At 34.8% G+C, this 25,521-nt stretch overlaps 2 protein-coding genes and 1 long non-coding RNA gene across 5 annotated transcripts; 1 reads left to right on the top strand and 2 right to left on the bottom strand.

Annotated features, from left to right (window-relative positions):
• Nucleotides 1-256: 256 nt before the first annotated feature.
• On the bottom strand, nucleotides 257-775 carry LOC132316540 (uncharacterized). Its single transcript, XM_059815015.1, has 2 exons — nucleotides 657-775; nucleotides 257-548 (listed from the first exon to the last, which is right to left on the bottom strand). The coding sequence occupies exons 1-2, from the start codon at nucleotides 773-775 to the stop codon at nucleotides 257-259; spliced, it is 411 nt and encodes a 136-aa protein (XP_059670998.1).
• A 2,811-nt stretch (nucleotides 776-3,586) lies between these two features.
• On the top strand, nucleotides 3,587-4,482 carry LOC132267635 (AT-hook motif nuclear-localized protein 25-like). The gene has a single exon (XM_059768766.1). It carries the CDS (start codon nucleotides 3,587-3,589, stop codon nucleotides 4,445-4,447), a length of 861 nt encoding a protein of 286 aa, XP_059624749.1. The 3' UTR covers nucleotides 4,448-4,482.
• Nucleotides 4,483-18,664: 14,182 nt separating this feature from the next.
• Nucleotides 18,665-25,224, bottom strand: LOC132266957 (uncharacterized). 3 transcript variants are annotated; one of them, XR_009468783.1, is made up of 5 exons: nucleotides 24,822-25,224; nucleotides 24,199-24,303; nucleotides 23,483-23,544; nucleotides 23,254-23,350; nucleotides 18,665-18,892 (listed from the first exon to the last, which is right to left on the bottom strand). It is a non-coding gene; the product is annotated as an uncharacterized LOC132266957 (long non-coding RNA). The 3 variants fall into 3 exon arrangements; XR_009468781.1 differs by lacking the exon at nucleotides 18,665-18,892 and adding an exon at nucleotides 19,831-20,103; XR_009468782.1 differs by lacking the exon at nucleotides 18,665-18,892 and adding an exon at nucleotides 21,919-22,990.
• Nucleotides 25,225-25,521: the final 297 nt, after the last annotated feature.

Below are 25,521 nucleotides of genomic sequence, written 5' to 3'. Positions count from 1 at the left end.
CATCATACATTAAGGCTGCTCCAAACACAGCGGTCTCTCGGTGATGATTTATACCCAAGAAAATTACAAATGTTCTATTGCCATGTACCATTTTGTACGTTGTATTGAAACTGGTAACATCTCCAAAATGGCCATAATTAATGATCATTCTAGAATCTGACCAGAATATGTTCGTAATCATTTGCTTAATATCCAGTTGCAAGGAATAGAAGAACGAAGGATCTTCACAAGCACGCGTCTCAAAATAATCCACAAGTCATGCCACCTCTCCATAAAGAAGCTCATTTTGTCTTCGCGTCCTTAAATAATTTTTAAGATCCACTTTCAAGTACCCAACTGATTCTTTGCCACCAGATTGCCTTCCCATCAACACATATGTATTACAAGCTGGAACTCCTAAATCCGAAACCAACTCAACATGAATGGCCTGGACTAAGGAAATTCGTCGTTGAAACGGCATCATGTGACTGCATTCAGCAATTATGAATGGATGGTCGTGACTTTCTACAAATTTAGAAATTACGTACTTTGCCTTTATCTTGTCATATCTAAGAACCATTCGTGCACCACAATCAGTTTATGTTTCAGCCCGGGGAGTCTTTCTAAATACATCCCGTTTGTCAGTCCCCTTCACACATTCCTTGCTACAAACTAACGCCCTTGATGTAATTCTTCCATTAATTTTATTGCCATTCTCCTTCCGGATGCTAAAACCAATTCGACCACCGTGTGCATTGTAAAAATCATATGCTTCTTCCTCACTATCAAACTCCATTTTATACCTTGGTTTCCATTTAATCACTTCCGGTTCTACAACAGGAACGTTTCGTCCGTTTGTTGTGTCTTAAATATTATTTACTCCACCTTCCATCTGAACGGCTCAAATACAAAACATTTTCTCACATATGCACAAAATATTGAATTAACAAAAAATAAAAAATAAAAAATAAAATAAAATAAAATAAAATAATAATAATTACTTCTACATCCCAAGAATGTTCCATCTCAACGCCTCAAATACAAAACATTTTCACATATATGATCAATCAAATAAAAAATATTTTCACATGTATGACCAATTAAATTTGACATATGTCTCATTCATTTCTTTGCATGTATCAATCAAGTATATCCCAGACAAAAGAGGATAAAAATCTTCTATGCCACAACAAAACATATATGTCCAACCAACTGATGCTAATTTGACACACTTTATGAAAATGTTGGGATTAATATTGCGCAAAATTTGGGATTTACGTTAGCAAACAGTTGGGATTCACCTTACGAAATAGTTGGAACTCACCTTAGGAAAAGTTTGGGATGCACCTTTTGAAAAAGTTGGGATGTATATTACGAAAACTTTGGGATACACATTAGGAAAATGTTAGGATACACTTTATAAATACTTTGGGATTTATATTACAAAAATGTTAGGATTTACCTTAGGAAAATGTTGCGACTCACTTTACAAAAATATTGGAATGTAGATAAGGAAGAATTTGGGATGCTTATTAGGAGAAAGTTCGGATGCAACTTAGGAAAACGTTGCGATGCAAGCCCAACGACCAAACATTTTCTTAACATTGTAACACTCTGAAACACTCTTTTTCGGCTAGTCATGTACTTTACAAATCCTCTCATTTTTTATCCTCACAAACAAACATTAAAACCCCTAAAACTGCATAATAAAAAAACGATCAATTCAAATTCACCAATAATTTTCTATTTCTTGATTTCTTACAAAAAAATGTGTCTATATATTCTTAGTAATTATATTTGTTTCATCCATTCCGTTATTATGGAAATAAAACGATTTCCTTCAAAATCAAATCTGAAAATTATGAATCGTACCTACTTAGGGTTGGAAATAAGGCAATCTCCTGCTTCAATTTGGAAATACACTCTTGCTTAGCTTTGGAAATACACTGCTGCTTCTTTTTGGAAGGAAATCAGAATCTGCAATTTTATTGGGACTAACAGAAGCGTTGCTTTTATTTAGAAACAATTTGTAGCATCCAAATTTTGGGTTGATTCACACAACAATCATTGCTTCCGGCTTCTATTTGGAAAGAAATAAATTTCTAAAATGGCTTCATTCATATTTTGGGAGATAAGAAGGCTAGTGGCGGGATTTGATTTCTATTTCAAATAGATTGCTGAAATGAGGGAGGAAAGATGAAGAATAAATGAGGGAGGAAAGATGAATAATAAATGAGGGAACAAAAGGGTGTATAGTTGAACAAAATATACATATACATATATATATATATAGGAAAATTCTGTAATAAGAAAATATATTTTTTAACCAAACATGGTAAACACTGTTCATTGACCAAAAATAGAGTAAATGGATAACTGTGCAATGGGGAGTGATCATAGTCCAATGACTAGGGACAAGTAGGGCTACTTCACTGGACTTGGAGATGGCTTTCGAGGGTGGAGAGGATTTCGTCCAAACGGCGGCGTATTTATGTTTCCTTTCATATTCATTATTTTTTGGTATTATATTCGGTATCAATAATATATTTGAGTCATCGACGGACCAAATGAAAGGAAAATATGGATTGGTTTTAGATGGAATATGACCAAGTACTGATGTCCCGACAGCCTGCACGTGGTCTGACAGCTCCACCTCGTTTGAATTGACCTGTTGACCTCACGTGACAATGGGATTGGCATGGCACAATCTCTCTCTCTCTTGTTCTAGCAATAGAACTAAAATAAATAAATAAATAAATAAATAAAAAAAGACACTACTAGAACTTCCTAGGATCTCAGACTTTCAGTGGGCATGACTATAGATGTATGTATTATGTACAATATGTTACTGATCAAAACATGTTGGATCCATCGGGCAATTTTAGTGGGTCCAAATATTCATTAAGAGGACTCGTGGCGTTATTGCCGTACATGCCCACATCCAACCGTGTGGTCCATGCTTGCCACCGTATTAGCTTTGTGTGGGATAATGCATCTAGTTTCACTCTGGTTTCCATTAAAAAAAATAAAACAAAATATTCAAATCGTTACTCTCTCCATTAATTTTCGATTTTGGTTTTCTAACTTTAACTATATAAAATTGAAATTTTTTTAAAAAGTTAGAAGAAGAATTATAAAAATATTATATTTAATTTATTTAAAATTTTAATATAAACAATTAATTTGGAGTACAAAAGTTATGAAATGATTTTAGTACGGGTGTCATATTATATTATTTCAAGTGGCATATTAAAAGGACATACAAATTTGGACACTTATTTTTCGTGTCAAATTAAAAAGTCAAATTAATTACCAGATTAACAACTTAGAGAAGATATTCCTGAACTCACCAAATCCTAATATCTTATTAAGTCATTAAATTTTGAGAGAACAACCCTAACCCTAGAGTCATTAATCAACAAGGCAAAAATTACCCAAGTACACATATTTGACTTCGAGTCTCAATAAAAAACACTTGTGAGTAGATTTACTTTACTGTTAAAACAATATATATATATCTCCCTATATATAAATATCAAGAGGGCCAAGGGCTATAATATCATCCCAAAGCAAGCATTATAAGACGAAAACAAAAATAGAAGTGGCGATGGAAGGCTATGAAGGAGGCTCAGAATCTCGCTACGTTCGTCAACTCCTCATCGGACCCCCTCAACTGCACTTGCAACACCAAACAACAACACAATTACCATCGGATTCCAACGACTCTCCGGCGGCCGACAACAACAATGATGCTGCCACCACCAGCCCCGGCGGAGCAGCCACCTCTTCCCGCCGTTCCCGAGGCCGTCCTGCCGGCTCCAAGAACAAGCCCAAGCCTCCTATAATTGTCACTAGAGACAGCCCCAATTCGTTCCGGTCTCATGTACTCGAGGTCTCAGCCGGAGCAGACATTGTGGAGAGCGTGTCCAATTATGCCAGGCGGAGGGGAAGAGGAGTGTGTGTTCTCAGCGGAGGTGGCACCGTGGCCAATGTCACGCTCTGCCAGCAGGCTGCTCCTGCCGTTGTCACGCTGCACGGCCGCTTCGACATTGTTTCACTCTCCGGAACCGTGCTTCCACCGCCAGCACCACCAGGGGCTGGTGGGCTGTCGATATTTTTAGCAGGGGGACAGGGACAGGTGGTTGGAGGGAGTGTGGTGGGTCCGTTGGTGGCTTCCGGTCCGGTGGTTCTGATGGCTGCGTCTTTTGCAAATGCGGTGTTGGAACGTTTGCCGTTGGAGGTGGAGGAGGAGGAAGAGGAGGGGGCTGTTCAGGTGCAACCTGCAGCGTCCCTATCTTCGAGTGTGACCGTAGGTGGTGGTGGTGGTGGTGGTGGTGCAGGCGGCGGTGGCGCTAGCAGTAGCGGTGTTCCTTTCTTTAATATGGCAGCAAACATGCCTAATTATCCCTTTTCAGGTGATTTGTTATGGTGGGGTAATACTGGAAGTGCTACAAGGCCTCCATTTTGATGGTGCATATGATTAATTCTGAGTTATTCTGGTTTTGAGTGATCATAATATATAGGCCATGAGATTTCATGTGATGAAGAAGGAGGTCACGAGTGGAAATTTACAAAATTAACCAAGCTCTTTTCTGTGATAGATTTATATTGGCCTTTTGGAGGAGCTAGGTACATGCAAAGAAAGTTATGTTAAAAGCTGAAGTTATAATCTTATGAATTAGGGAAGATTTTACGATTTGAAGCAGTAACATTGGACACTACTAAATGTGGAGCCAAAGGGTTTAAGGAGTAAATTAAGACATCTCAAGGTAACTTATAAGTTCAACTTGATGTGTATAGACCATTTGTACTTTCCCCTTAACTTCCCTCTTTAATTTCTTGATTTCTTTTCTTTTTCTTTTTCTTTTTTTCTTTTTTTCTTTTTTTCACTTGGTTTTGTTTTTAATAGAGGTATTGTGGATAATGTTGTGATCATGCACAAATGTTCTTAGGGTTTTTATTTCCATCTTCCCATATCTTGTGCAGCACCTCCATCATTTGTATGTTTCCTTTTGATCGAATACAATAAGTTTAATTTGTGAGTCCTGTGCGGAAGTTAGCAGTTGACTAAGATGGGGAGTTGGGTTTTAAATTGGTCAACTTGCCCCAATTTTTGTGATTGATTAATTTACCCACAAATATGATTAACCTGGGGAGTGATTTATTAAACATCCACAACCCAAAAAAATAAATATTGTAAAGTAAAATTTGAAAGATGACATTAGGATTTTTAGTGATGAAACCAATTGGAAAACCTCGAGGTTTTTTTGCGTTATCCCAAATGTAAACGATCCATTATATTTGATGCAAAGTATACCAAATTTTGACTCTGACTCAAACTTTTTTATTCTACCAAGACCCAACTTGCCGAACACCGCTGACTTTACAACCTTGTAGAAGGATTGCTAGTAGATCAATAACACTCTGCGAATGCCTTGATTCTTTCCAAGTGTGATCGAAACACATCTCTTCTTCAAATATGAATTTTATGTGAAAGGTAGATAAAATCCCGTTTTTTGAAATTTCTGAATTGTCAATCATTGTCCAATTCCAATCAAATAGAAAACAACACCCCTAAATCACTCTTGTGTTTATGTATGTGCTCTCAAAAATAAAATCAGAAAAATCAAATTAATTTTTTGAAAGACATCTCTCAAATGCTCTGTCAAAATAGTTGAAAAATTACGTTCCCAAAAGCTGTACTAATTTTAGAGTAAAAGAGCGAATATATAGATTTTTGGAAGACCTAAAAATAATTGAAAAATAAGTTAATTTTGCATGATCATTGTTGCAAAAATCTATTCAAAATAGAAAGCCAAAACAAACCAGGAATTAAAGTTGCCTTCTTGGTCTGCAGAACTTGAACTGGTTCAGAGGGGCTGAACTGGTTCAAGTTGGCTAGAAGCAAAATTTTGAAAACCAACTTTGTAAGTTGAACTGGTTCAGAGCAGCTGAACCAGTTCATATTGACCCATTTAGAAATCCTTTAGGAGGTGTTTAAAGGTTGAATCGGTTCAGAGTCTCTGAACCAGTTCAAATTAGGCAGAATGGAAAAGACCACTTATACTTGATTTTTTTCCCCTAAAAGCCAAATTTTGAAACCATGCAAGTTTCCCCACACACTCACTCACCTTCCTAATGCATTGTTCTCATCATAACGGAATGTATCAAAGTATGAACATAATCACTTCTTTAATTTCGCTTCCGATCTTAAGTCTTGATAAATCGAACCAAAAATTTATAATTCAATCAGACTCATTTTAACAACGAAATTTGCCAAATTACAAATTTATATTTCACAATCTCCCCCTTTGGCTATTTTATGACAAAACTCTTAAGACAACATGTAATCTACCCAAGCAGGACAAGCAAATTACAACAATTGCCCAAAAGTAAAAAATCGGAACATTTCTTGAATCATATGAAACTTCATCACTTTTAGTTTTTAAAACCTGTAATCTGCACATAGCTCAACAAAATTACCCATGAATCTTAATCAAGAAAAATAAACACAAGCATAAAATGGCAATCAAAGCTAAATTAGCCAAAAGTTAATCCAATAATCATGTGTTATTCCCATCAATGCAAAATATCTCTACACCTAAATGATAAAGATCTAAACTCTCTCCCCTTTTTTGTCAAAAATTGACAAGGGATTCAAAGAAAAAATAAACTAAAAGGAGGAAGCAAACAACCATATAGAAATTGTAAATTTGAACTCAATAGGAATATAAACTTCACAAGACTATATGAGCAAAACAAATATAACTAATATCAATTCCTTGTACTTCCACAAACTTAGTAAGTGTTGTAAAATCACCACCAAGTTCCAAAAATAAATAATCTACCAATAGTTTATATTTCAGACAATAAATCAATGACATCACATATCCTTGGAAATCAAACAATCAATATGTGCAAAAGACCTTTTTTTTTTCTCTCTTTTTGCTCCATTTTTCTTTTTGCACATATATCGCGGTTTTCAAGCTTATAGGCAACCAGCACTTTCCTTTATTTCCATTTTTTTTAGAGTCAAGGTAGTTATGGACAAATCCCAAAGATAGTCTTTTCAATTTCTCATTATTTTTTTCAAACTGAAAAATTTTTGAAAAACATTTTTTTTCTTCAAAGCTATTTTTTTTTTTCATTTTGTTTTCACTCTTTTGGTCTAAAAATACATAAAACAAGCTTAACTTCCACGACAATATGTCTAATCTGTAATAACCCGGATTTTCACAGATAATTTTTTTTCGTTGTCTTTTCCTTTTTGGGTTCGGTTTTTCATCACTTGATGTCGTCTCGAGTACTCTGAAATGATTTCCAAGACTCTTTTCCTTGGATTGATAACTTCCTTTGGGGATTGTGTCATTTCCATATTTTATTTTTCCGAACACTATTCACATTTTGTCTTTTTCTCGTTTATCCTTTTTCCTTTCACAACGTCACTTTTGTGCTCGGATTTGATTCCAGTTTTGCATGCATTCATGACATTTGATTTTCATGATAGTGGTATTTTTACTTTTCTAGAAAAGCATGTTGATTGCTTACTTTCTTCATAAAGGGGCATTAATGCATACTTTAGTGTAATTCTTCTTAGCTTGTGGGGTTTTAGTATAATTAAATAAAGTAATTATTTTTCATCTTGGGGACCATTTTGCAATTAAATTTAGAAGATATTTTCAAAAAAGACCTTTTTGCAATTTTTGAAAAGTGTGACAAGTGTCACACTCTCAATGGTCCACTTGTTGACATTTGTGTGGAAACACTTTGATACATTGGATGATGACATTTGGAGGGTGAAGATTCACCCACTTGTTGGCCTAGGATTGGTGCACTTGTTGGCTTGGATGGTTGACAAGTGTAGGTATGGGATTAAGTCTAGGAAGGAGCCATGGATTAGTAACAAATGTAGGTTCACAATTAAGTCTTGCAAATATCTTTGGGCCACTTTGGGATTATGGTTTTAAATGAGGGTTTTTGTGCAATTGACCATAGATGTGTGTGTTGACTGTGGTGTAGGATCACATAGTGAGTGGATGATTTCTATTTCCTCTACTCACACATTTACACATTTCATCTCTTTCTTCCTCACCACAAAACCCTAGCCTCCATGGATGACGCTTGAAGCTTTAGGCATTGACCTTGATCTTTGAGGCCCTTCCACTTACTTTAGACCATAAAGCTTGGAATACTTTTTGTTCCCCTCATCCTCCTCTTCAAAACCCTTAAAGGATCTAGCCTAACTCCTAATTTTGCTTTGGTATCTAGAGATTCAATTCTCTAGTGAGGTATTGATCTATTATTTTGAAGTATTTTTATGTCAATATTATGTGTTTTACATGCATAGAAGAGAATGACTTGTATTCTGCCTTTAAACTGTTTTAATTTGAAAAAAATCTTGTCAAATTAAATATATAACATGAAAATATAATCAATTAACTTCCATTTAGTTTTGGTTTCATATAATTTGGATTTAAAATGAATTAGTTATGAATTTTTGAAGTTGCAAGCTAGTTACTGAAAATTTAAATCTTTTCTCATTCGGTCTGAAAACGAATTTTTATATGGAGCTGTAGTACTTCAATTACATTGAAATTTTGACTGGAACTTTTCCCATGGATTTTACAATACTCAGAATTTTTTCACGATTTTAGAGCATTTTCTAAATTTTTTTTAAAATCCGAGACTATCTGTTGTCCATGTTTTTATTGCAGCTGGAAACATATTTTTAGATGATTTATTTCACTAACCTTTTGACATTGGATCATGGCTTAAATTTTCAGTTTTATACTCTCATATGTTTACTTCGAAAATAAATTAGGTTTGCCCAATTTGGAAGTCAAATGAATTTTTCATGAATTTTCAAAGTTGGAAGCTACAGGCTGAAAATGTGTTTTCTGGGCAGAATTTGTTTCAAAGTTGTGGGTTAAAACTGTTTCAATTGAGAAAATATTTTGTTAAACTAAATTGATATTATCAAATTACAGTGTTTAAGCTTTCATTGGGCTTTGGATTCATTCAATTTGGATTAGAATTGAATTTTTTATGAATTTCCCAAGTTCAAAGTAACAAGCTAAAATATCTGTCTTGCGGACCAAAAATTTAGGGCGATTTCATTTCGGTGGTAATTGGGATTTTCATTCCAATTGAGGTAGGAAATGTTTTAGGATTTATATGTGTTGTATTGAGTGTTTCTTATGATTATACAACTTATATGTATGCCTTGTATCAGATTTAGAAAGTTGGTAATTTTTACTTCTTTGTATAAGATTTAAAATTCATGATGATATATAACTTTGATTTGAATTGTGGCGTGCTAAAAAATCATGTTTTAATATGTTTGTTGACATATATTAAATTGGTATTGATTGAATAAAAATTGCAAATTTTATTTAATATTTATCTTTTGTGAAAGATTAAATCCCATGACCGTACCTTGTATGAAATTGACTTGTGATATGCTTTTAAATTATTTCTTGGCATGTTATTTAACATACTTTAATTTGAGAGGATTTGGACAAGTATGAAAATCTAGAGATTTTAATTAAAATCTAATTAAGGTTTCCGTTGGCCTAATTAAGTGTTTCATTTGATATTTGTGATAACTATGACTTATGTTCTAGCATATGTTAATTTGGAACCATTTGATATTGTTTTAAAAGTTAGGGATTTGATTATCATGATTTAATTAAATTCCACTTTATTGTTCTTATGGCCTAATCGAGTTTTGATGTGGTGTATGTAATGACCATACTATATTGTTTACCATGTATTAATTGGAGGCCATTTGATTGAGATTTGAAACCTAGGGAATTTAATTAGTTTATAGATTAAATTCCAAATCTATGGTATTATAGATTAACTCATGTATTTGACATTAATAGTATGTTTAAAGTATGACTTTTGACTTATAATGAATTTATGAGTTTATGTTTTCAATATTGGATTATATTGTTATAGCGTGTAACGAATCGTACTTTGAATATTCGACATTGTCATCCTATAGTAGTTGTGGATTTAGAGCATGTGTTGTATGGATACAATCTACTTATGCATGAAAGGTGACTTAGTGCATTATATAAATTACGTATAAGTTGTGAACTTATTTGATTATTTTGGAGTCTTGGGACATTGTTACTGTGATATGGCTAAAGTTCGGCTTTAGTGCGGGAGGTATGAGTTCTCCCCAATTGAGATAGTGCGCATTAGAGTGGTCTTCCCAATGGGTTAATGCCCGGAATAACCAATTTGTTCTTGGTTTAGTCCGAGACGTGATGTCCAAGTCTTCCACTATTTGTTTTCGCATTCAATTCCAAGTTATCAATCATGTTTATATTGTGACTGTGGTTTTGGCTATTGGCGATTTGATGTTGTTAAGTACATCCATGCTAAATTGCTATATTTAGTTGATTTAGCATTTAGATTTCAAGTTGATAACTTTGAGAATCTATATCTAGTTGCTTTGTGTAAGCATGTTTCTATCTGGTTGCTTTGTGTAAGCATGTTTCTAACTAGTTTCTTTGTGTAAGCATGTTATATCTTGTTGCTATGTGTAGCATGCTCTTGTGTTGTTGAAATTGCATAAAGGATGTGTTTTATGGTAGAAATGATCTTAGGTAGCTAGGATGCTCCCTGAGTCTTACCTTTGACATAGACGTTAGGTGGAATGAACCACAATGATTAAATCATGTACATTTGTAAAACGTAGGTCGATGCATGCTCATTTCCTATGAGTAGCTTTATGTTACTCACCCCTACGATACTAGGGCATATTTCAGGTACAGGATGCAAGATTGGAGATTGCAATTGGTTAGATGATTTGCTGAGTTGAGCTTCTTTAGAAACATTCTTGTTCACAAGCAAGTGTTAGCATGTTCATGATTTGTCTATGAAATGTAATTTTTCTAACTTGGAGGTCTGACATGTCAAATGTTGTAAATGAGTTGTAATAAGGCCATGGGCCATTGGAGCATGTTTAAAATACCATTTTACACTTGTATGTATGTTCACATCATCACACAATAGCATATAATGCAATTTGATCATGCCATGGGGAGTCATTTTGATGCCTTAGGGATGACATACATCTCTAGTGGCCACTTAGTTTCCTTCATTTCCGCATTCGGATCCGTTATCTGGTCATTCTTTTGGTTCATCATAGGACACACTGGGTTGAAAAATCTAGGGTCGTCACAGGTGGTATCAGAGCTCCTAGGTTCGAAAACCTTAGAACGACGGGTTTTGGGTGCATATCATGCTTTTGTTGCCATGCTCTATGTGTTTATATGCTTTGTGATAACATGTTTTGGTTGATAGCATGTTTATGTGCTTACGTGCTACATGTTGTATGCCGTTTGTTTAGCATTGTTCTATTGTAATGTAAAGAGCATGACATGTGACGTATGCTATATTAGAATTGTATATGCATAATTGTGTTGCATATTTGGTATGACATGAGATTGGTCATTGAGGCACGAGTTGAGGTTGATGGTGATTGTAGTCACAATTTTGTGGTAGTAAAGGTTGTTATCGACCTAGTATTGGTTTTGAGGTAGGTGGATGGTCACCTTTTGTTTAGGCTCTTGTTAGATAAGTCATTTGGCGTTACCGTAGTGGTGGATTTGTTGATTTTGGGCCATTATGAGGTTATGGACCTCTTAGGATCCTTGATTATCCAGGAATATTCCTCTAGAACTTGCATTTTTCGTGGACGGGTACGTTTGTGGGCAGGTGCATAGCACTGTCATGCTACCGTGCTGGCTAGCTACAAGCGCAGTTCGAATGGAATCAGTGTTGGTTTTGTTTTGATAGGCGTTGTCCTTTGATCGGTGATGATGATGGTTGTTTTGGAGATCATTCGTGGTGATTGATTTGGTTGTTGTTGGTATGGCTATAGTTGCCATTTTCTTTGAGTTCTCCTTGCGCGATGACGCTTTTGGGATCAAGTCGATTGATAGATGCTTCGGGTAGAGAGAGCATTGCATTGTTAGTGTCACTTGTAGTGTCACCCTTAGATTCAGAGATGGATTGTAAGAGTCTTACCATTGTGGTAAGGGCTCACGTTTGTTTTGAGACAGGTTGTTGCATTGGTTTTTAAGTCAGTGTATGGTTAGGACTGGTCCTTCCTTTTTACCTAGACACTCTAGGACACGATGTCCATAGGGTTCGTTGTTGCATCACTTTTGTTTTCTATAGTTTCATTTACTACCATGTTAGTAGTATGATTTATGATATTGTGATACATAAGTAGGTGGAGGTCTATCCACATTTGCCTTCTTGTTATGTGGCGATAGCATGCCTTTCTTATATGCTTCGAGATGCCATGTTGTTACTGCGCTTTAATGACATGCTTTTGTGTTTATGTGAAGACGTGCAGCATGTGCTTTTGATTTTCATCTATGTGAGTAGATTTTCTTTCTGGTAGTTGCATTCCTTGTCATATGCATGACTTTCAGGTTTGGTTTTCCCATTCGTTTCCCTTGGTCGCACGTAATCTGTATGCGGGTTTCCACAATGTTTTTATGTTGGTTCGTGTTAGGGACTTCACAAGGAGTGAGTCTCTTCCCTCCGTTGCGTTGTGCACTGTTTTGGGGTTGGTTGGTCCATGAGGATCATCGTTGTTGTCTTAAGTCCTTGGTGAGGATTTGATAAATTTTGGTCGACTTACTTCCATGTAGGGGGTGAAGTCTTTGACCTTGTTGTCTTTCATTTCAGAGATGGAGTCGTGGTGTTGTCCTTTTTAGGACTAGTGGTCCCCTTTCTTTTGTGTCTTCCCTTGGGGAGTTCCTGCCGTGGTTGTTGACGGTTGTGGTGGTCAAAGTGAGTTGATTAATGTGAGATTCTTTTTTGGGGACTTATGTCCATATCATTGAGGATTTGTTTGATTCGTGAGGTGAGCTCGATGCACTTTTGAGAATGTCTTTCAGAGACTTGTTTTCATTTTGGAGGCTTTGATGTGGTTGACTCTTAGGAAGAGTTTTGGAGGATCACTGTTAGATATGGCTTATTGAGGAGTTTTCTCGTCCTAGTTATGACTAGGCGTAGTTTTGAGGAATTGTTGTTCCAGTGATGGTTCTTGGATTGAAATTGAGAAATTTTGATTTAACTTGGTGATGCCAAGCAGGGTTTTGAGAGATTCATTTTGTGACCTTGGTTGTTGGCATTTTGATGTGAGTGCCACTTAGTGGACTTGTATTTTGAGGATTTAGTTATCCGTGATAAGGTTGTGGATCTGATGTTTGATCATGGGGATTGGTCATGTAGTTGATCTGTTTCAGGGATAAATGTAGGACTTTCGATGGAATGTATTGTGGTGAGTTTCGTTTTAATTTTTGGAGGTCTTGATTCGCTTCTCAGGCTTTGGATTCTTGATTGATGTTGTTGGTAGTAGCATTTTGAGACATTAGAGTAGTCGGTTTTGTTGTATTGAGGATTTGGGCCCTTAAGTATAATGGTGCCTATGACATTATTGTCAGAGTTTGGGATTGACCGAGATGGTCCGGAACATCTTTGGACCATATTCTAACTCTCACAGATGCCTGGTTCCCATATTGCTTTTCGCTATGATCGTTTTGTGACATTAATGTCATTGGTATCGAGAGGTTTCATGGGTAGACCTAGTGGGGGGCAGATTATGAATTAGTGCCTTATACTGTCATACTACCGTACGAAGTTATGTGTTGTGGGCGAGTACTAGTTGCCGTCGATGCTACCTTACTGACGAGTAAGTGTCGGCGAGCACTAAGCACTGTCATTGCTACCACACATTTGAGTACGTCATGGGTGGGTTCTGGTCGCTATTCATACTGCCATGTCGTCTTTGTTCGGTACTTTGATTTGATCTGTGATGATCTTAGAGTTCAATTGGTGGTTATTTATGGATCGGTTTGGAGGTTCATTAGGAGGAATGCTTACGGTTGTTGTTTTCCATTCTTTTGTTTGACCTTGGGTTCTGTGTGTAAGTTCAGACTTGTCGTGTGGCCATGTGGTCATTTTTCCTTTGAGAGGTCGTCTTGTCATGAGCACGTGGGTGCAAATGACACTAGTTTGTGTGTTCCTTTCAGCTTTGAGGTCACTGGTGTGGCGTGTTGTGTGAGATACTCGGAAATGTACTCTGTAGTTATCCTGGTTTCGCCTTTTGTTGGTTGGGGCTGGATTTCGGGGACGAAATCCCTTTAAGGTGGGAAGGTTGTAATAACCCGGATTTTCACAGATAATTTTTTTCCGTTGTCTTTTCCTTTTTGGGTTCAGTTTTTCATCACTTGTTGTCGTCTCGAGTGCTCTGGAATGATTTCCAAGACTCTTTTCCTTGGATTGACAACTTCTTTTGGGGATTGTGTCATTTCCATATTTTATTTTTCCAAACACTATTCACATTTTGTCTTTTTCTCGTTTATCCTTTTTCCTTTCACAACCTCACTTTTTGTGCTCGGATTTGATTCCGGTTTTGCATGCATTCATAATATTTGATTTCCATGATAGTGGTATTTTTACTTTTCTAGAAAAGCATGTTGATTGCTTACTTCCTTCATAAAAGGGCATTAATGCATACTTTAGTGTAATTCTTCTTAACTTGTGGGGTTTTAGTATAATTAAATAAAGTATTTATTTTTCATCTTGGGGACCATTTTGCAATTAAATTTGGAAGATATTTTCAAAAATGACCTTTTTGCAATTTTTGAAAAGTGTGACAAGTGTCACACCCTCATTGGTCCACTTGTTAACATTTGTGTGGAAACACTTTGATGCATTAGATGATAACATTTGGAGGGTGAAGATTCACCCACTTGTTGGCCTAGGATTGGTGCACTTGTTGGCTTAGATGATTGACAAGTGTAGGTGTAGGATTAAGCCTAAGAAGGAGCTATGGATTGGTGACAAGTGTAGGTTCACAATTTAGTCTTGCAAATATCTTTGGGCCACTTTGGGATTATGGTTTTAAATGAGTGTTTTTGTGCAATTGACCATAGATGTGTGTGTTGACCATGGTGTAGGATCGCATAGTGAGTGAAGGATTTCTATTTCCTCCACTCACACATTTTCAAATTCTATCTCTTTCTTCCTCACCACAAAACCCTAGCCTCCATGGATGAAGCTTGAAGCTTTAGGCATTGACCTTGATCTTTGAGGCCCTTCCACTTACTTTAGACCATAAAGCTTGGAATACTTTTTGTTCCCCTCATCCTCCTCTTCAAAACCCTTAAAGGATCTAGCGTAACTCCTAGTTTTGCTTTGGTATATAGAGATTCAATTCTCTAGTGAGGTATTGATCTATTATTTTGAAGTATTTTTATGTCATTATTGAGTATTTACATGCATAGAAGAGGACTTGTATTATGCCCTTAAATTGTTTTAACTTAAAATAAATCCTGTCAAATTAAATATATAACATGAAAATATAATCAATTAGCTTCCATTTAGTTTTGGTTTCATGTCATTTGGATTTAAAATGAATTAGATATGAATTTTTGAAGTTGCAAGCTAGTTGCTGAAAATTTAAATCTTTTCTTATCCGGTCCGGAAATGAATTTTTATATAAAACTGTGTCATTTCAATTACCTTGAAATTTTTACTAGAACTTTCTCCATGAATTTTACACTACTCAGAATTTTTTCACGATTTTAGAGCGTGTCTAAATTTTTTTAAAATTCTGAGACTATCTATTGTCCATGTTTTTTTTGCAGCTGGAAAACATATTTTTAGATGATTTATTTCACTAACCTTTTGACATTGGATCATGGCTTAAATTTTCAGTTTGACACTCTCATATGTTTACTTCGAAAATAAATTAGGTTTGCCCAATTTGGAAGTCAAATGAATTTTTCATGAATTTTCAAAGTTGGAAGCTACAGGCTGAAAATGTGTTTTCTAGGCAGAATTTGTTTCAAAGTTGTGGATCAAAACTGTTTCAATTGGGAAAATATTTTGTTAAACTAAATTGATATTATTAAATTACAGTGTTTAAGCTTTCATTGGGCTTTGGATTCATTCAATTTGGATTAGAATTGAATTTTTTATCAATTTCCCAAGTTCAAGGTAACAAGCTGAAATATCTGTCTTGCGGACCAAAAATTTAGGGCGATTTCATTTCAGTGGTAATTGGGATTTTCATTCCAATTGAGGTAGGAAATTTTTTAGGATTTATATGTGTTGTATTGAGTGTTTCTCATAATTATACAACTTATATGTATGCCTTGTATCAAATTTAGAAAGTTGGTAATTTTTATTTCTTTGTATAAGATTTAAAATTCATAATGATATATAACTTTGATTTGAATTGTGGCATGCTAGAAAATCATGTTTTAATATGTTTGTTAACATATATTAAAATTGATATTGATTGAATAAAAATTACATATTTTATTTAATATTTATCTTTTGTGAAAGATTAAATCCCATGGCTGTACCTTGCATGAAATTGACTTGTGAAAGGCTTTTAAATTATGTCTTGGTATGTTGTTTAACATACTTTAATTTGAGAGGATTTCGACAAGTATGAAAATCTAGAGATTTTAATTAAAATAATTAATTAAAATCTAATTAAGGGTTTCATTGGCCTAATTAAGTGTTTAACTTGATATTTGTGATAATTATGACTTATGTTCTAGCATATGTTAATTTGGAATCATTTGATATTGTTTTAGAAGTTAAGGATTTGATTATCATGATTTAATTAAATTCCACTTTATTGTTCTTATGGCCTAATCGAGTTTTGATGTGGTGTATGTAATGACCATGCTATATTGTTTATCATGTATTAATTGGAGGCCATTTGATTGAGATTTGAAATCTAGGGAATTTAATTAGTTTATAGATTAAATTCCGTTTCTATGGTATTATTGATTAACTCATGAATTTGACATTGATAGTATGTTTAAAGCATGACTTTTGACTTATAATGAATTTATGAGTTTATGTTTTCAGTATTGGATTATATTGTTATAACGTGTATCGAATCGCACTTTGAAGATTCGACGTTGTCATCCTATAGTAGTTGTGGGTTTAGAGCATGTGTTGTGTGGATACAATCTACTTATGCATGGAAGGTGACTTAGTGCATTATATAAATTACGTATAAGTTGTGAACTTATTTGATTATTTTGGAGTCTTGGGACATTGTTACTGTGATATGGCTAAAGTTCGGCTTTAGTGCGGGAGGTATGAGTTCTCCCCAATTGAGATAGTGCGCACTAGGGTGGTCTCCCAACAAGTTAATGCCCGGAATAACCAATTTGTTCTTGGTTTAGTCCGAGACGTGATGTCCAAGTCTTTCACTATTTGTTTTCGCATTCAATTCCAAGTTATCAATCATGTTTATATTGTGACTGTGGTTTTGGCTATTGGCGATTTGATGTTGTTAAGTACATCCATGTTAAATTGCTATATTTAGTTGATTTAGCATTTAGATTTCAAGTTGATAACTTTGAGAATCTATATCTAGTTGCTTTGTGTAAGCATGTTTCTATCTGGTTGCTTTGTGTAAGCATGTTTCTAACTAGTTGCTTTGTGTAAGCATGTTATATCTTGTTGCTATGTGTAGCATGCTCTTGTGTTGTTGAAATTGCATAAATGATGTGTTTTATGTTAGAAATGATCTTAGGTAGTTAGGATGCTCCCTGGGTCTCACATTTGACATAGACGTTAGGTGGAATGAACCACAATGATTAAATCATGTACACTTGTAAAACATAGGTCGATGCATGCTCATTTCCTACAAGTAGCTTTATGTTACTCACCCCTACGATACTGGGACATATTTCAGGTACATGATACAAGATTGGAGATTGCAATTGCTTGGGTGATTTGCTGAGTTGAGCTTCTTTAGAAACATTCTTTTTCACATGCAAGTGTTAGCATGTTCATGATTTGTCTATGAAATGTAATTTTTCTAACTTAGAGGTCTAACATGTCAAATGTTGTAAGTGAGTTGTAATAAGGCCATGGGCCATTGTAGCATGTTTAAAATACCATTTTAGACTTACGTGTATGTTCGCATCATCACACAATAGCATATAATGCAATTTAATCATGCCATGGGGAGTCATTTTGATGCCTTAGGGATGACGTACATCTCTAGTGGCTACTTAGTTTCCTTCGTTTCCGCATTTCAGATCCGTTATCGGGTCATTCTTTTGGTTCATCACAGGACACACTGGGTTGAAAAATCTAGGGTCGTCACATAATCATGTCAACATCATCTTTGACCAAAATAATGACATTTAAAATTAGTAAATGTACTATCAATGACTCATTTACTATATAAAATAAGTAAGCAAAACCAATTACATCAATTTGTAACTATATACATTATAAGAAAAATACCTTTTTACCACGGTGGAAAAGTCTTTCTACCACGATTTTGAACCACGGTAGAAACAGCCGTGGTAGAAAGTTTCGACTTTCTACCACGGTTTTGCACCGTGGTTGAAAGTTTATTTTCTACCATGGTTCCCCACCGTGGTAGAAAATAAACTTTTAACCACGGTGCATAACCGTGCTAGAAAGTGTTATATAATTTTATTTTATTTTATTTATTTATTTATTTATTTTAAATAATAGTTTAGCCCTTATGAAGGCTTCTTTTTTTTTTTTTTTTTATTTTTTAGTTTTTATTTTTTACTAGCCTTGCAGAACCCTAAGTAAATCAAAAATAACATCACAACCAAAATAATTTACAACTCATATATAACCAAAATAATTTATAACCAATTTCCAATTATTATTTTATACAAAAATTAACCATCTACAAATTTGAAAGAAGTACATGATCCACACCTTATATATTTACTTAACCAAAATAAAATAAAAATTCTTCATATCTTCTTGCAACTTCTTCATGAACTATACAAAAAATATAGCGGCAACCAAAAAAGTAACTGCAACCGCAACCGCAACCGGCAATCCTAGTTTTGACCTACAAAGATAGTTAAAGTAAAAGAATTAATGTAAAGTAAGTCGTAAAGTTGCCAAAATTAAACCAAGCAAGGCAAGCATTATAATAAAGGTACTTTGAAAGATCTACTATTCGTCTTAACTCAAGCAAAACAAGTATTAACATGGTCTTAACTCAAGCAAAACAAGTTCAGTGTGTCAAGAAAATAATCTCAAAGCAAGTATTAACATGTACAAGTACTTTTGAATCAAGTCCAAATTACGAAAGTTAAGTATTTCAGCTTCTTCCATTTGTCAGCCGAGTCAAATCTCTGAAACTAGAGAATTGGATTCTTGAGGAGCTGTTTAAAAAAGATAGTCCACCCTATATGATTAATGTAGAAAACTTGGATATACAAGGTGGTTGTAAAAGACAACAAAAAATTCTTGCACTGGCCTTCTTTCTAGGAAGATTGCCTAATCTAAAGACGTTGAATGTGAGCTGCATAGACTACATTTAATTAACACATAAATCAACAACACCAATATCTGATTTAGACTACTGGGAATCTCAAGATCTTGAATTTCTACTTTTTATAAAGACAGCAAAGATTGAGATTACAAAAGAGGAATCTGAAATTAGACTCATACAATATTTTATAAAGCATGCAAAATCACAAGAGAAGATGATAGTCATTTTATCCCAAAAGGAAATTGGGAGAGCAGTTGATCAGATTGTGGAAAAGTTAATAAGATTCAGTAAAAGTTTCAATGAAGAAGTACTACATTTTGTGTTAAAATATTTGTGGTGAAATTAACGCTTATATGTGAGTTAAATCTTGAAAAGTTAGATGGGGTAAACAATATCAACACTCAAGCAAAGTGTGATACCCCTCAGATCCGAGATACAGGTTGATCAGGCCTAGGTCCAAACCCGAGGGGAATATCAAACAATTAATATTTTAATGAACACAGAATACAAAATGAAATAAGAATAAATATTAAAAAGCTGAAAGAGACTAAAATAAAATCCTTTAAAGATAAATACTTAAATCCTAATAATCCAAAACCTCCAATGGATTAAACAACTCGGGAATCCATCTCTAGTGGACCCCTAATAAAAATCCAAACTGAATTAAAATAACTGAAAGAACATCCTGATATAAGCTATGGAGAGAAATCCTATGTCGTAGGTAGAGTGAGTAGAAACCTCTGCTCAGCACGAACACGTCTAAGTCTGGAACTGTCGTGTACCTGAAAAATAGAAGTGGGTCAGGCCCACGCGCAAGTTCTATACTACTACAATCCAAATGGAGGCTCGATACGCAAGTGCACCCTAAACAATTCAACAATAACTAATAGTCCTTATATATATATATATATAGTTACGCTAAAGGACTCTCACTGGACTACAGGCCGGTCTCAACCTGAATAGAGGTAACATGCTCAAACGCACATGAAGTGGGCATGTGTACCTAAGCCTAAACAGGTTACACCTCCAACCATCGTATCCAACTATGCATTCCAATGCATATACGCTCCCTAACCATCGATCTTGAGACTCAAGCTCATATCGTGGTACCATAACAATATATTTAAAATCCATCCTCTATCCTAATAGTGCCGCTCAACTAGTTGTTGCCATGACACTACAATTTAATAGGACTTAACTTTTGATTAATCCATTCCTAAATCCAGAGTAGGTAGGTTTTAGTATTTTGATTCCAAACTGTCCCTAGTATGCCACCGTCCCATACCGGTGCATACTCCAGCCATCCAGCAGTTGATAATACAGACGACTAAAGTAATTATCAACTAAATCCATACATCTAACAATTGATACCAACAGTAGTAATGTAAGCATCGATAAGTAGAGTAAAAGTATATACATAACCATGCTCAGTACATGCAATTCCATAAAATCCGGTATACTATTAAGTTTAAATCTTAATAGCGTTCAACAACCAGCAGTTTATATTACAGATATTAAAATAAATATCAACTAAGTTCATACCTCCAACAATTGATACTAACTGTAATCATGAAAACATCAAAAACAGAATTACAATATGCATATAAACATACTTAATCTATAGTGTTTCCCCAAAATCCGGTAATGCTAAGTTGGTTTAACTCTTAATATTATTCAACACCAACTCATTCAGAACAGTTATAATTCATATACATGATCATGATATATAATTAAACATGTTACAATTATATCATTCATCTCAGAAGATTACTAATTCAGATAGAGTTAAACATTACTAGCTTTCTAATTTTTAAACATAGTGAAACTGTCTGATTAATTCCTTATGGTCCAAACTATTCTAAGCACATAGACTTAATTAACACCACATCTGGAGCCTTAATCTAACCATATACATCAATTAGACCTTTCATATTAAATCCTGAACTCAACTGGAAACTCCAGAATCAACCACTGCATGCAAAAACTGACTGGAAACGAAGAAAAAAAAATCTAAAACTCAGCAATGAGACGTCTCCAAAAAGTGGAGCCGCCTCCTTTAGGCCTTGGAGCCGGCTCCCACACTTGGGAGCCGCCTCCACATCAAAGGGAGCCGGCTCTCTCCAAGGGAGAGCCGGCTCTCTCCCTCTCTGCCTCGTCTCTTCGTCTTCCCTCTTCTTCAGACGCCTTCTGCAATTTCTCTGCCCTATGCTATGGTTCCCAGAAGTTGTAATTCCATCCTAGTAGCTTCCCAGTCCATGTTTAAGTCTTTAATACATTCCATGCATAGGTTTAAACGGAAAATTAAATAAGCAAATAACACGTTTTAACAGGTTTTGCAAGTAAGCACACATACTGTGATAATCCAAGTTTTAGCATAAACAGATAACGTTTTTTATTGATTAAATCAATCCTAGAATTATTTAAAAATGCGAAGAACACGAAGCCTAAGGGAAAGAGTAAGGATAGAACTTGCCTTACACCGACGTCCGTCTCACTTCTTCGGCGAATACTCTGTTTGCTCTCTGTTCTTCCCCAGCCGTCTCCAAAACTTCTCTCAGCCTTACTATGTCGTAGTATTCTTCTAAAATCCTAGGCAGACATCCTAGGTGAGTATTTATAGACCACCCTTAAACCCAAGTCCAACTAAACCCTAAACTGAAACTCGGCCCATAAAGAAAGCTAGGTTAAATTTAATGACGGCCGTGAACTATAAACCTAACGTATGCATCCAATCCTACAGTCACGTAAAAATTAATTAAATTTAATTAAATAAGTTCATACCATTAAAGCAACAGCTAATTAAAACAACTAATTACAACAAAACAATTAAATAACAATTAAGTAATTAATACAATTAAAGCAAAAAATAAAACAATTAAATAAATTAACTACAACTAAATCAATTAAATAAACATATATACACTTAAACAATAAAAATGAAATTTAAACAATAAAGAAAATATTTAAACAATAAAGAAAATACCAGGACTATCCTTTTTGGAATTAGGGGTATTACACAAAGCAAGTTCAGTGCGTCAAGGAAATAATCCCAGTATTAAAGCTTAAGCATGGCTTATTTAATAGGTAAACAATTTCTACTAGTGCATGCATATTCATCAGGAAATGTTAGTTATGCAAAGAAGCTTACAGCAAGATGAATCCTCAAGGAACTAACAAACATATATACACTGTAGCATCATCATCCACATACATTAGTTGCATCCACAGATAGAAATCAATGTACTACTTCACTAAGAGAAGGATAATTTCCAGTATGTAGTATCATGACACTACCGGGCAAATGCATAAACTTGCCCAACATTACCTCTTTCCAAATACACACCCAATAACCATAATCTCTAGTAGTGGCAGCAAGCAAGCATCACTCCTCCCACAACAATCAAAAGCCATTCTCAACTCAAAGATCAGTTTCAAATTACTATGACTTACGCTTTCACCAATACCTTAGTGCTAATTTCATGAAGACCTTGAATTATATTCTTAACGCAAAAAACACCCAAAATTGGTAGTTTGTGATTTAATCCAACGGCCTGCTTCATGTTTATAAGGTTTGGATTTGATTCTTCAAACCCTTTGTATCATTTCAAACCCAAAATTGAGTTTCAGCCGTTTCTTGCTACTTTCAATTTCTCCTAGTATCATTTCTTCCTGTACAAATTTAAAAGTAGCACAAAAGAGGCAAGACAACGAAACAATTAACAACTAATTAAACAACTAATTAATAAAAAAAAATGAATTTCAACTTAAACACGAAAGGGACAACTTTGAAACTGAAAACTATCTTGAAACTATGCCAAGATATGAATTTCAAACTGAAAACACGAAAGGGACAACTATGCCAAAAAAAGAAAAAAGAAAAAAATAGAAATAGAAATGCATGTAAATTGAAATTCAATTTTTTTTTGAGTTACCTTTTTAGACTTGATTCTTGCAATGCCTTGTTCAAGTCTGTTTTCCATCTGCTCCAATTCCTTCGCATTTAAAGAGCAGCCTTCGCCCGTCAAATACCTGTAAGCAAAGAGGACAATTATATACATACATATATATATAAATGTACATTTATTAGAGAGTCCATATAATTTTTTACTTATTCGAGATTTTAATGCTTGTAATTGATGATAATTAATCATAAAGAAAAACCTGTTGGTATTTTGAAGCATATCTATTTGTTGTTGTAGCTTCTTTGATTCTTGCTGATAAAACTATATATATGCAACCCAAAAAATAGAATCAAATAAATAAAAAAATTGGTTAGTTAAATACTAAACTCATTCCTGCCAAAAGAGATTAAATAAACTCATTCCTGACTTACCATTTACCAAGCTAGCTAGCTTGTTCCCTATATATATATATATATATGAAGACTGGCTAACATGTAGGTTGCCCTATTTTGCCAATTCTTTTTCTTACAAGGAAGAGAATTAAAATGGAATACTATGTCAATTCTAATATTAATTGGGATTAATTTGTAATAAAACACAGGATCAGCAATGTAAAATGTCAAAAAATAAAATTATGATGCATGAACGACGATAACCATTCTTATAAATTACCTTGTTTCATTTATACACATGAAATGCACTAGTTATCATACTGAAAAACTTACCTAGTTATCAAAGCAATTAATTAAGTGACCATATATATATACATAGATATATATCCTAACGAAATTATCAGATCAAAATATAAATTAGAAGCTAAGAAAGAAAAAGAGAGGGTGACCATATATATATATATGTTAGCTTATGAGGGGAAGAATGAAACTACTAACCACTTTAACAATATTTAAGCAAGCCATTGGTGTTCTTTTAGAGATGTCATTGATAAAGATCTTGACAAATGGTAAATAGATATACCGTGTTTCCAAGAGCAATGGCAAGAACATTGCTGCTACCCCAATCTAATAAATTCAAGTAGTAATCATCAACCAAATCGGGAGCATCTAATGTCTTCTTAGAAGTCTGCAAAACCAGATTAACACCATTCAAAATCAATTATAAGAATTATGCCTAAGAACATCCATTCAATAAATCCTAATTGCAAAAACAAAAGTCGACACAAGGAGATTCTAATTTAAAGCAGGGGTCCAAGCTATCAAACCAAACTTCTAAGTTCACCCTAGCCACTTCAAATTCAACAATCCACACACTATCCAACCAACAACATTTCTAACTAAACAGGTAATAAATTTGTGTAATTGGTAATGTCCCAAATATCCTTATAATTGATTTTGATAATTTTCAAGTTCACTCAATATTGGAAGCATCTTGTTCACTTTCCAGTATCCATTCCAAATCTAAATTCAACTAATTCCTTAATACCATGAATTTCAAAAGGCATTACATATCAATAAAAGATTAGAATATATATATAACACACCAAATTAACCACTGTCTCTATTAGAAGTATGGGGCGAATCCCATACCATACCTATTTGAGTATCAATTTGATGAATATAACAGGGGATGAAAATACAAACCTCAATTCGTGTCCTTCAAATTTAGGGCTTCGAATGAGAGAGGGAGATAGGGTTAGGGCATAAAGAAAGGGGCGAATCCTTGTTCAATCTCGACGCCAATCAGCTGTGCCGCTATCTTCTCTGCTCTAACGCTGCGTTGACGGTCGATTGAACCCTTAGTGGCTTCGGTAGAAGGGTTGGGCTTGGAGAGAAAGAGGAATGACGGCTTGGACGGTCTGAGAGAAAGGGGGTGGCCGGCTTTCTTTTCATCTCCTTGCTCTGCTTTCTTATCTTCTTCCTTCTCCGGCAGCTTCTCCTCGGCAGCAGGCGGCAGTGGAGCTTCCTCCTGTGTTGCTGCCTCCGAATCGTAAACCAGATTGAGAAAGGGGCGGCCGGCTTTTGAAATATATGTTTGTGTTCTATAAGTGTGTTGTATGTGCGTGGTTTGTATATATATTTTACATATATATGTATATTTTATTGACACTAGTGGGGGGAATAAGACCCGCCAAAAGATAAGTGAAATTTTTCCACTTTTCTACCACGGTTATAAAATAACCGTGATAGAAAGATCCGAAAATAATTCACCTTCTACCACGGTTATAAAATAATCGTGGTAGAAAGACCCGCCTAAATTATTAATTTACTTTCTACCATGGTTATAAAGTTAACTGTGGTAAAATCATATACTTGCTACCACGGTTATTTTTAAACCATGGTA

Source organism: Cornus florida, unplaced genomic scaffold (genome assembly GCF_030987335.1).
Source record: "Cornus florida cultivar Cherokee Brave unplaced genomic scaffold, ASM3098733v1 CherokeeBrave_3.0.0_Hap2_Chr07, whole genome shotgun sequence".
Lineage (NCBI taxonomy): Eukaryota > Viridiplantae > Streptophyta > Magnoliopsida > Cornales > Cornaceae > Cornus > Cornus florida.
Note: the sequence above shows the minus strand (reverse complement) of the source record. Positions and strands in the feature narration are given on the sequence as shown.

Coding starts and splice junctions, on each gene's coding strand:
- LOC132267635 (XM_059768766.1), top strand. CDS start 3,587: ATGGAAGGCTATGAAGGAGGCTCAGAATCTCGCTACGTTCGTCAACTC.
- LOC132316540 (XM_059815015.1), bottom strand. CDS start 775: ATGGAGTTTGATAGTGAGGAAGAAGCATATGATTTTTACAATGCACAC. Junction 549..656: donor GGAAGAATTACATCAAGGGC/GTTAGTTTGTAG, acceptor AATGGTTCTTAG/ATATGACAAGATAAAGGCAA.